This window comes from Ambystoma mexicanum, chromosome 4q (genome assembly GCF_040938575.1).
Source record: "Ambystoma mexicanum isolate Mex_15411 chromosome 4q, UKY_AmexF1_1, whole genome shotgun sequence".
NCBI lineage: Eukaryota > Metazoa > Chordata > Amphibia > Caudata > Ambystomatidae > Ambystoma > Ambystoma mexicanum.
The window spans coordinates 144331971-144344348 of record NC_090928.1 but is presented as its reverse complement, the minus strand read 5'-3'; the positions used below and the strand labels follow the sequence as shown (position 1 = coordinate 144344348).

Below are 12378 nucleotides of genomic sequence, written 5' to 3'. Positions count from 1 at the left end.
TCTTGCCCTGGAGCTCTGCTTGCCATAACTGGTAGGTGCTTGTGGGGGCCACCCCTCACTCAAACCCTGGCACTGATGTACCCTTACTACGCCCCAACCACCAGACCGAGGAGCTACTTCAGCCTCCAGCCATTGTCAGAGGTGGCCCGCTGAGCACAAAGAGCACAGGAAGAGGCATGAAAAAAGCAGTGGCATCTGACGCTATATTCCCCAAGCTTGCATCACCCGCAGAGATTCCAAAATCGGAGAGGGTGGAGGGCTGAGAAGGGTGGCCATGCCTAACTGGGGAGCCGGGAGGATGGAGCTGCTTGTTCTGGAAAATGAGCAGCGGCAAAGTGAAAGGAGAGCGAGTGAGCGCTTTCCTGTTCTGCACAGAGTCTCCAATTGAGTACTCCACTTCCTAATCAAGTCAATCTATCGGGAATCTTTTTCAGCATTCAAGTAATGGGTTACCTAGCTCAACGGTTCTAAGATGGCGTCCAAGGAGAAGCTGGAGCGGCGTGTCACGGGAGGAATGCAGCTACGCCACGTTCAGGAAACAAACTGTCAAACATTCTCCACCTCATCACCATTGTATCGGCATTGTGAAAAGTCACACCCTCAATCATAAATGTTAAAATGTGAGTCTAGATTACAAAAAAGAATGCCGTTCACCAAAACACGTAAGGAAAGTCCCCAAACAAATAAATGCGTCAAGGACATTTCACAATAGCAATAGAAACTCTGACCATTTCTCAACCACAATTCAAATCTCCAGGCAAAACATTTGTGAAGGTCCGCTGCTATCCTTAGACATGTGTCCTGCACAGCCGTGCACCCCAGGAACATTGCAATGTAAGCCACTATGCCTTTCATTGGGAATATAGTAATGATGCCTATTTCCATTAGTCTGATGGTTGTTCATTGTGGGTCAGCACGGGCAACCCTGGTATTTAGTGTCGGCATTTATTCCTGTGGGTCTAAGCAACAACTTCCCCATAGCAACCATCTCCTTCTCAGACAAGACGATTTAAAAAAAATGTCTAAACACAAGTGATATATGTTTGTTCTAAACAACAACTTGTTAGGGAAGCAATGCCCTGGATTAAGACCTAGTTGTAATATTAACACATAATCCAACATAAAGAGATTTAGGGGTCTCAACCACAAGCATCCCCTTAAACCAATATTAACACATCCACACTGCTGGTAAAAGAAGACAACCTTTGTATAATGGTTGGCAGTGACTCCTGCATCCTTCTTCTAAGCACCCACCAACAGTATTTGACACATGGGTAATGCCAGATAACGCCTTTCCTTGATCTTGTCATTCGGTCAGTACCACAAAGGCACATCGATATAAGAATTCACCATTTTCACCTGGGTCAATAGGATTTTGGGGTTCCGTGGGGATCCAGCTCATACTGTATGTTGTTTGTAATGCGCATTATTATTTCCACCTGTATATTATTGCTGTATTTTATCCCCACCTGCTCACTATTTCCCTGCACATTATCTACTATTTTAGTTTACTCTCTATATACCTAGGACCACTGCCCTTTTGAAAGTATATATGCACAGCACTGTAACTACGCTCAGAACCCTGCCTGTCTTTCTCCGCGCCCTGATACCCTCGGGTCTGGCGGGCGCTATAAATAATAAAACAAACAAACAAACAAACAGGTTGTGGTAGCGCAGAATCTTCACCGTGTCATGGATCCTACACTCAGAGTGCGGAGTACGGAGAGTCCGCTGGCGTTCCGTCGAGCTTTAAAGTCCTTCCTTTTCTAGTGTGGTCGGATGGTTCCCTAACGCCAAGGTGCCACCAGGTGGATGCGCGCTCAATAAGTAATCAATCACCATCATCCCTCAGTGATGCTACCACTGTGGCAATTATTCTGTCAGAGGCCTGGCATCAAAAGGAAGCATTGCAAGAGCTCACCAAATACATCACCATCTGTTGTGGACAATCTTATCACCAGATGTGCCTACGAACTGCCCCTTTCCCCCTAACAATCCCTAACTCCGAGCTCCCCAACTAGCCCATTCACTGGCCTGCACTTTATCTTTGGGCAGGATCTCCACCACAGGATGCAGGCGGGCACAAAGAGTGGCAACGCAAGCCACGTTTCAGCGGCTACAGAAAAGGAGCTCCATCTGCAAAATTGGGGCAGGTTACATGTGCCTAACTGCCTGTTAGGCTCCATCAGCATTCTGGGAAGCTGCGGCATTCAAGGAAACATGAGCAACCAATGAGGATGAAAAGTCTGGCTAAGCACAAGCTATATATGTTGACCTCCCAAACATGCTCAGCACTCCCAGTGAGCCACATGACCCTCCAAAGTGGGCCACCTAGTAATGCAACGTGTAAGGTGATGCATACCCTGGATGGCAACAGGCACCCTTGTTGTCCTTAGGGCAATGCAGAGAATGAGTAGACAAGCAGGTTGCAGAAGGAGAGAGTGGGCCAGAGTTCTCAGAACCAATTATATTCAAATGTTTTTCATGGTTCTCAGCACCTTCTAGGTTCAAGTATCTCTCAGGTCTTTACCTGCATAGTAGGAGGAAAGATTCACTAAATCCAACCCTGCTGAATGCCAGTCAACGGAATGACAGTCTGCTGATGGGCATATGCATGATGAACACAGAGTCATAGGAAGCATGTTTCGCTTTCTATGGCCATTGTATGCCACGCGTATGCAGGAAGCGCATTGGGCCACCAAGGAGGAAGGGGTGAGGAGAGCAAGGGGATGAGTGTGTGAGTAGGGCTAGGATCCATGGGGTAGGTTGGGTGGCGTGGTGTGGGTATGGAGGATGGAGTACCCGATTGAGATCACAGAGTCTAGAGGAGAGGGGGCGAGGGTCATGGTGTGAAGGAGGCATTGGGATGGGGGTGTTAGGTTTGGGGTCCCGAGGGGGTAAAAGGGATGTCAGGGTGAATCTCCCATCACAAAGCAGAGGAGAGGCCGGAGGGGGAAGGGAGAAGATGCAAATTTGGTGGGATAAAATTCGGTGGGAGGGGCAGGAGGAGCTGTCTTTGGTGGGTGGATTTCAGTGGGTGGGATATGGTGGGTCAGGTATTTGGGTAGCAGGGAGACGACACACACACATAGATCCATGGGAGTCTTACAGCCATCTTTGTGAGCTTCTGGGATACTTTGAGTTGTTGACCTGGCTTGATGATGTCACCTTCAAGTCATCTCCTCCTTTCTTCTTCCTTGTGACTTCCATGATTCTGTGACAAACCATGTAGGCAACTTTCTATGGGAAGGGACATACCACAAGTCAGCCTTTTCTGAATACTGTTTCATCCTTATAGCCGGTCAGATAGCACTGCGAGTAGAACGCTCGCTTTGCCTGCTGATGCAGGGTCGAATCCCGGCAGGGACAAACTAAGCCTTTCATCCTTCCGAGGTTGATAAATGAGCACCACACAACGTGGGTAATGATAAGCAGCGCTCAGATACCTGATATTTCGTAGCGCTATATACATGAAAATTATTATTATTATTATTGTCCCTTATGGTCTCTTGCACATCCCGCTTGGTCTGGTGGTTCGAATTCTTCATGGGAAGGTAGTTCATCTCCCATTATCTTCTTATCATCTTAATGTCAAACCCCTATTACATGAATCTGGGAAAATCGGTTCCTAAATTGATGGCTTCATGTAATGTGGTTTTGTCGGCCACCCACCACAGTAAGGCCTTTTCTTCAACTACAAAGAAAACATTAGATTTAGGTTAGACCTTGCGGCCCTCCACACCCATCAATGCATGCAATACCAAACAATGGTTTTCCACAAGCTCCCATGCCTGAATCAACTATGGGAGGACAGCAGTTTCTCATCTATCGAGTTAAAGGAAGCTTTAGGTTTAGAAGGATCCACTTTCAGAGGGATTTTGTATTTTGCTGAATTTAGACGTACGTGACCCCTACTTCAATTCTTCCATCATTTTGCGACCTCCGATGAATAGTATATTTCTTCCTTCTCAACCTCCAACCATGTTCTACAATCCCTTCCTTTTACTCAGTGCTCCAGATAAGATTTGGAAGTGGGAGTATGTTACTCCCTATTTTTAAAGTTGGGAGTAAAATGATTTTTGAGGGAGTAAAAATGAAGTCCAATTCCCAATAAGACTATTTTTTAAGCGAGTACAAATATGTTTTAACTGAAAAACGAAATACTTTGTTGTAATATGTATTTCTTTGCCTTTTATTATTCATACACATTAAAAGATACATGTTTATTTCTTCCAATTAGGCAATTAAAACAGTCGTTTCTTCCTGTGGTACTCTGTGCCTACTGGTCTAAACATATCCATGGAGCTGTAAGGGTGAGAGCAGAAGCCCAAGATTCTACATGTCTTTTTCCTATTTTTTGTTGGGAGTATTTTGACTCCCTATTTTTATTTTTTGGGAATATTGGCCAATTTTACGTGAGTAAAAGTGGCTGATACACACCTTATCTGTAGGGCTGCTTTTACTGGTACATCCTTCCTCTCACTTTTGAAATCCTGCACTTTGAGCCATTTTTCCATCAACAGACATATACCTCAGAGGCACTCTACCTTTTCTCACTTTCCCCCAGCGGCTCACTGTCTCCAGAGCCCTGGTTCTCTGTAGGCTGTAGACCTGCTTGACCACCAGCTCTTGCAACAAGCACTGGAGGAGGTCGCAAATTGTTCCAAGGAATCTATAAACTGGTTAACATCCTTTTTAGAAAACAGAATATCCAGAGTACACTGGGGTGACAAATTCTCCTCCGAATTTAACATCTTTTGCAGGGTTCCGCAAGGAGCTAGTCTATCCCCTTTACTTTTCAATCTGCATATCCGGCTTCTATGTGAGCTACTACAACAACTCCAGATATTCTTCACCAACTATGCTGATGATACTCAGCTGGTCCTGGAACTGACTGGGGATTACGCTAAAGATAGTAAGACTCTAAATACACTCTACGGGAGCATCGAAGACTGGATGGACAATAACTGGATGTGCCTGAACGCAAACAAAACCGAATTAATGGTATTCGGTTCTACTCAGGCACGTGCCAAACTCTCAGCGGAATATCAGGCTTTCAAAATCAAAGAGACCCTTATCCCTGTGACAGATAAGGTTAAAACTTTAGGCATGACGCTGTAAGCATCTCTCAACTCTGATGCCCAGGCGACCCATGTTAGTAAAAATTGCAACTACTACATCTGGCTACTTAAAGCCATCGGACCACTATTGAGTGAAAAAAACAGCGCCACAATTGCAAGAGCGTCCGTCATGTCACGTCTAGACTATGGTAATGCTCTCCTGGTAGGAGCTAGTAAGCATAACATCCAAAAATTCCAGCTAGTCCAGAATAACGCGATTAGTATGGTCAACATGAAATCAAGAAGTGAAAATATAAGTGAAGCTAGACGAGACCTTCACTGGATGAGAATAGAAGAACGTATTCAATTCAAGTCTATGTGCCTTACTCACAAGTGCTTATATGGCAAAGTACCTGCCTACATGAAGTCCAAACTCACGTTTTACCATCCTCGTAGGGCATTAAGATCAGAGGCAAATGGATTGATAACACCCCTGAAATTCAAGAAAGAACTCGGCTTGGGCAGAGCTTTCCCGAACCGAGCAGCCTCCAACTGGAACAAATTACCTAAGACCCTTAGATTGGAGTCCAACCTTCTGGTCTTTCGCAAAAAACTCAAAACAGAGCTCTTCAAGTAATCCCTCGACTAGGCCACTCTGAATTAGCTAACCGGTATAAATCCGTCTACCGTCCCGTCGCCTCTTCTGGCTCTATCTTGAGCATGTACATATCTTTTTGTAAGCGCCCCGATGCCCGTGGGCAGTCGGCGCTATATAAATATATAAAATAAAAATAAATAAATAAATAAATAATACTGAAACTTCCTCTTTCTCAACCTCGCTGCTTCTGCTCTGCACCCTCTGCAACTCATCCAGAACAGAACCGCAAGATTTATCCTTGGCCTCAAGCCTAGCGACCGCATCTCTCTGGCACTGAAATCCCTCCACTGGCTCCACGTGGCTGCAAGGATCAAGTTCGAGACCCTCTTCACTGTCCACAAGGCTTTCTGGGACCTGGGCCCTACCTACCTGCAACGATGCCTTCCTAAATACTGTCCCTCCCGAACCCTCTGCTCATCTACTACTAACCTTCTGCGAGTGAGCCAGTTCTCCAAGCAGAGATTTGGAGGGAGATCTTTATCCTCAGCAGGGGCCTCCCTCTGGAATAGCCACCCAGCCACCCTCCGTCTTGACCTGATCTCCTTAAGTTCCAGAAACATCTCAAGACTTTCCTCTTCTCCACTTCCTTCTCTCTCCCTCTACCCTGCTAACACATCCCTCTGCTCTTTCCCGATCTCCCTCCTTTTACGTACAGCTGTACCTCAGAGTCTCACAGGTCCCTGGCACCCCCAACCAGTCGTCTTGGACTCGCCTGCGGGCCCTGCACTCGCCTCATCATCACTGCACTTGAACAATAACCGACTGGGTGCACTTGGACCCTCCCCCTCCCAGGACTTGGCCCCTCTCTATATCCCCTGCTGTAACCGTATGTGCACTTGCGCGATCCGAATGCACCATGCCGAAGATCGTCTGTCTGTTCCCCCTTATCTTCACTGCCTGCATGGTGGCAACTTAATGCACTTGGAAAAACTGAGAATCGTCGTCAGGCCCATTTGCTGTTTTCTCCACTGTTAATTGTATTATATGCACTTACTCTGCCTTTGCAGACTATTATTTCAGAATTTCAAGGGCTCTGAACGTTGTTTTTCCCCTTGTTCCCTCCCTCCTTAAGCGCTTTGAAACACTTGCCTTGTGTATAGGCATTTCACAAGTAAACATTAACATACCATACATTTCGTACAATTCACTAGGCATTCATTTTAAAAAGCACACACACCTGGACTGCTTTACTTATGTAATAGATGCAGGCATCTCTCTAACCAGTGCACTGCTTCTAACTGCATTGCCTGCAAGCTAACTGTTCTGTGGTGTAGATTCAAGACTCTTAGATCAGATGATCACAGCACTGCATTCCATGCATGCCAGCCTTGCTGCAACTCTTAGAATGTTTGAAGAAGAAGGTCTTTTCAGTCCTTTGAAAGCTAAGGCATGTTCCATCACAGCACATTACTCAAAGTTAGTTCAATAAAAGGCATGAGAAATCGAATGTCTTGGGTAAGCTGATCACAGCACTGCATTCCATGCACGCCACCCTTGGTAAAAGTCTCAGGATGTGTCTCTCCCTTCACTTCTGCCTGTTACCGTTTGATGAAGAAGGTTCTTGAGGCTTTTATGATATGATATGATCTGGCATCTATAACGCGCCTATACACGTGTTTCAAGGCGCGACATGTGAGCTGAAACATGTTCCATCGCAGCACAATACTCTAAGTTAGTTCAATAAAAGGTATCAAAACTCAAAATGTTCTGATTTGTTTAAAAATGAACTAACACGCAAAAGATATGTTTGCACATTACAATGGATGGTTTTATTAAGCCAATCCAGCAGGGCATCACATTTGGTAAGGGTGGCATTTACCCTGAAGGATGGGTATTTGTTGTTGGAATAGGACAGTCAGATGAGATTGCAATTAGATTGATATCTGACAGCAGTAGACCATAGCATTCACATACAATATACATTTGTTCGATAATAGTACATGCATAATAGGCAACATTACAAAAGCAAAAGTAGGAATGCCACTGTAGTCGAGATGAGCCAATCAAGTGAAATGCTGGAATGAGCTATATTCGTAATAAGCTATGGGACTCTGCATGTCAAGTTGGCAGTGCTGGCTATGTGAAGGCATGTTCCATCCACCACCATTACTGCAACTGCCGCAGCAAACTGGTGGTGATGGTAGCATGATGTTGGCAGGGGTCACACATGATGGGATTGTCAACTGGATGAAAGGTGGCCAACAGGTGAAACACTGCTTGTAAGGAGAAATGCACGTTCCCCGTGCCAGGTTGCAAGTGACATGCGAGTGTACATGTGAAGCCTCCCTCGTGCATAAGTAAATCAGGAAAATCGTACCACATTCAGTCATCGACAGTGTTTTTCTTCCGAAGGGCTTTTTTGCTGAATTTATTTTCTGAAAAACCCATTAAAAATATAGGGGTTTGTGGGTAAGAGTGTAGAAGGGGCGGGGTAAGGAATTCTGTATAATGAATAGGGGAGTGGGGGAGTTGGGGCGAAACCCCAAATATAAAAAAATACATTTTCAATGGGTTTTTTCAAGAAATAAAAATTGGGCAAAACACCCATCAGAAAAAACACGAACATAGAACCCAGGAACATATGAAGCCAGATGTCACTTGCCGGTCAGTCCATACTCACTTTTTTTCGTTTGGGTTAATTGTCTGTTCCGCAAGGGCCTTTTCGATATCGGATTCAAGGTTCTAAAAAAGAAAGCCATATGGAAATGCATTATCTTCTGGCAAACGAGCATTATAAAATAATCGTTCACATGGTTATAATTCGTCTTCACATGTTTGATTTGCTCCTCTTTACCTGGAAGGTGTTTTTTTAGTAATGTAAACACAAATGTTTTTTCTTCAGTTTCAGGTTCACTTGAGCTTCCCTTCCAATTATCATCTCTTAAGTAAATTGTGCCCTTCTAAGGCAATAATTTGCATTTTATGTCAGAAAAAGATGATTCCTACCAAGCGAGCATTGGCAAAGCCAACAGTTTTGGCTTCAGCAGAGGCATGGGATTGACATTTGTCAGGCACTGTCATATTGTTAATTGTATGATATTTATTTATTTGTTTAGTACATTTACAATACGTGCACCAAGCCAAAGGGCATCTACGCTGGTTACAGAGGACGAACGGAGAGCCGTATGGTACCGTGGGGGGGAGGTCAGTTGAAAAGGTAGGTTTTAAGTAGTTTCCTGGAGATGTTGTATGAAGGTTCATGTCGCAGATGAGGGGGGAGCTCATTCCAGAGGGCCGGAGCCTGGACAAGGAAGCTTGCACCTCCAGCGCTGTACGGCACATACAATAAGTAATTTTATGGTGTGCTGGACAACAGGAAACATTTGGCGGACTTGGCATAGAGGTATAGATGGCTTAGAGAGAACAAGTTCCCAGACTCCTGATTGGTCAGTACCTCACCCCAGGTGCTATCATAGATTATGTACAGAAGAGGTGTAGAGTAGGGTATCAGGGTGGCGGGACAACGAGATGGGAAAAGGAACAACACCCTTCCGCGGGAACGAGGTAAAGTCTCATGGTGGCTTCAGAAGGAAATGGAGGTGCTCACCTGTGAAAGGACCCTCAATCTCGAGGGGTGATCTAAGTCCCACATGGCTTTCTCATAGCTAGCCGAGAGAACAGCTTATATGGTATTACTAACTAAACAAACATATTATACATGAGGGAATAAAACCAACACACCATTAGTCTATAAACGTAAGGCCCCTGTGATGAATCTGGCGAATTTGCCCCTTCTCCCTGAGGGGGAGCATCCCCCTTTGGAACTAGAGAGGTGAGCCTGCTATCCCGAGGGTGACCCACCATTTGAGGACAGGAGATCCCTAGAAAGGGATACAAAATATCATCCCTGAATTACAGACATCAGTTTCTTTGATGGTGACATGGGATTTAACTTACATGATGACTGGAAACATCCTGTAAGGGTGTCTCGCATGGTTTCTGACCCCTCTGCGGGTGCACAGCTCACCAAGAATGAAAGCACAGTGGCAAGGCCCACCACTGAGCTAACAGGAAGATAAAGTGCCAGAAGGAAGAGAGAGAGAGAGAGAGAGAGAGACAGCTGTGCAGCGCAAAGTGGAGACAATCCCCCAGGAGGGCCATGGCAGAGCCGGTAGTGCATGCACAGGGCGTAGATATGTAGGCCACAGACGAGACCGCATAGTTCAGGCAGCCTGACTGGTCTACAAGCTGGGATTGCCTGGCAAGAGGAACAGCACACCACCACGTCCACCTGCAAACTGGCATTCTGCAAGCCCGGCACCGAACATCCACAAGAAGACTATTGTGGGAAAGCATTGCCAGCTCCACCCAAAGTGGGCCACGGAGCAGAAGGCGAAGAAATGCGGCCGACTGGGATTTCCTCTCCAGCCCTCCTGAGTAGCACTGCAACTAGAGTGAAGGTATGTGGTTGCTTCCGGGAAAGCGGGGGAGAGGAGCAGAGGCAATATCTGACCAGACACCAAGGTGGGGTGCACAAGACCAGATCCCAAGGCGGGGTGAGCAAGACAAAACCCCAAGGTGAGGTGAGCAGACAAGACACCAGCGAGGGGTGAGCCAGACATGACTCCAAGGTGGGGCAAGCCAGACAAGACTCCAAGGTGGGGTGAGCCAGACCAGACCCTAAGGTGGGGTGAGCCAGACCAGAACCTAAGGCGGGTGAGCAAGACAAAACCCCAAGATGGGGTGAAAGAGATAAAACCCCAAGGTGGGGTGAGCAAGACAAGGCCTCAAGGTGGAGTGAAAAAGACTAGACCGCACGGCTGTTGAGCAAGACAAAACCCCAAGGCAGAGTGAGTCAGACCCAACCCCTAGGGGTGGTGAAAGAGATAAAAATCCCTAAGGACAGGTGAGCGAGATAAAAGCTTAAGGCGGGTGAGCAAGATTTGGACCCAGGGTAGGACAATGGGATGGACTAATTAGAACTGTGATATAGAGAAATATTTGCCAACAGGCTTCGACTGTGCACTTATGGTAGGGAGAACACTGAAAGAGAGACATGCCAGGGTGAGCTTCAGAAACCAGCCACCATTCAACCGACAAGAGTTGTGCTTATATAGTTATGCTTTCTTTTATAGTGGTAGGGTCAGACTGAAGCTGGTGGAGGATTCCAGACGGAGCACTTTCCTTATTTATTTTCTTGTAAAGACATACTGATGAGCGCCTTCTTGTATTTTCTTTGTAGAGCAGGGCCAAGATTCTTAGAGTTGGGGAAATAACATGTTTGTGCGTGTTTTTGAAGAAATGTCTACTACAATGCCTCCTGGTCTGTCCTGAATCTGATCTACCACACCTCACACTCTAAAAATGTCATATCTTGTCAGACTGGCCTGGACGGCTCAATCTACTATGGAGAACAAGAAAAGCATTTATACTTACTAAATACTTTAGTGAGCTTTTTGCCTCGGGAGGATAGATCAGGGGCAACCTGCTCGCCTTGGAAGCAAGACAACACAGGAGCACCACAGGTTCGATCACCAGGTCCGCGCTTAGGAACCTCTGGGTATTAAGCGCATTATAAATAACCTATCATCTCATACCTACAGGCTTACTCCCAATGAAAATCAGAGACCACACATTCATTCTGGCCTTCCCTGCCGGTGAGATTCCCCATTGGAGAGATGATAAATAATAAAGTGTTGAGTTCCGGGTGGCTTTGACATTCAGACCACAACTCCTGGATAGATTGGTGAAATTGCTTCAGTCGTTTTGAGAGACAGGGTCGCTCTCCCACACGATGGTGCAATCCACAACCACACAGTTTCTCACACCTGTAGAATTGGGTCAGGTTGTGAAGCCTACCATCCCATTGCCTAATTGAATGCTCATGCCAAGATCTACGCCGCCAGGTTCATGGCAACCCGGCTAATGCAAGTGCTACTATCCATGACGAGTAGAGACCATAAAGGATTTATTTTGAACCACACTGCATATGATAATAATACATAGGTCTGTAAATCAAATGCCTAATAATTTGTTTCTATCTGATATTACTGCATTTTGAAACTCAAACACCAAAAAGACCGATTTATTGTGGTCGTTTTTGGTGTAGTTTTCAAAATGCTGTAATATCACATTGGGTGCCGACCCTCAATTTTTGAGCCCCCCTTTCACACCCCTCCTGTCCTGCACCACACTTTCTCGTCACACTCACACCATTCATAACATTTTTTAGATTCTTTTTTTAAAACTTGCACCCCTGGCCCCTCCCATTCCCACTACATACATGCACACACCTCTCCCTCACATACATGTGCACACACCCAAACAACTACCTTGCTTCCATGGCATTCCTCGCCCTCATAACCGTGTGCATCTCATGCAGCAGCTGTCATTCCCAAAATGGCCTCGCACCGAAAGGAGGAAAGTGTTGACGGAGTAAGTAAGGTAAGTGCTGGTGGGAGGTTGGACGGGGTGAGTGGAGATAGAGTTTTAGGTGGGTGAGAGAGCAAGGGCATAATTTCACCAAAATATCTGGGGTAGCAAAGTGACATCGCATGACCCTTGACCTCTGATGACATCAGAAGAAGTGATGCCATTCGACCCCACCCCGAAGTGACATCACAGGAAGCGATGGAACACAACCGTTTACCCCTTGACAAAACAGGAAGTGGCATCACATAGCATTGTTTCTAAGTACACTATGAAAAATATGGTTACAAT

The 12378-nt window shown here is 45.9% G+C and overlaps 1 protein-coding gene across 2 annotated transcripts in view; it reads right to left on the bottom strand.

Moving 5' to 3' along the window:
* Positions 1 to 12378, bottom strand: part of C4QH6orf118 (chromosome 4q C6orf118 homolog) — a 420601-nt gene that overhangs the window by 53103 nt on the left and 355120 nt on the right. The window contains exon 9 of one of the 2 annotated variants that reach the window (XM_069607675.1): positions 8339 to 8400. The exons of the other annotated variant lie outside the window; for it this stretch is intronic. Within the exon in view, the coding sequence (XP_069463776.1) occupies positions 8339 to 8400 (62 nt within the window). The remainder of the gene's footprint in view (positions 1 to 8338; positions 8401 to 12378) is intronic. 2 annotated transcript variants of the gene reach the window in all.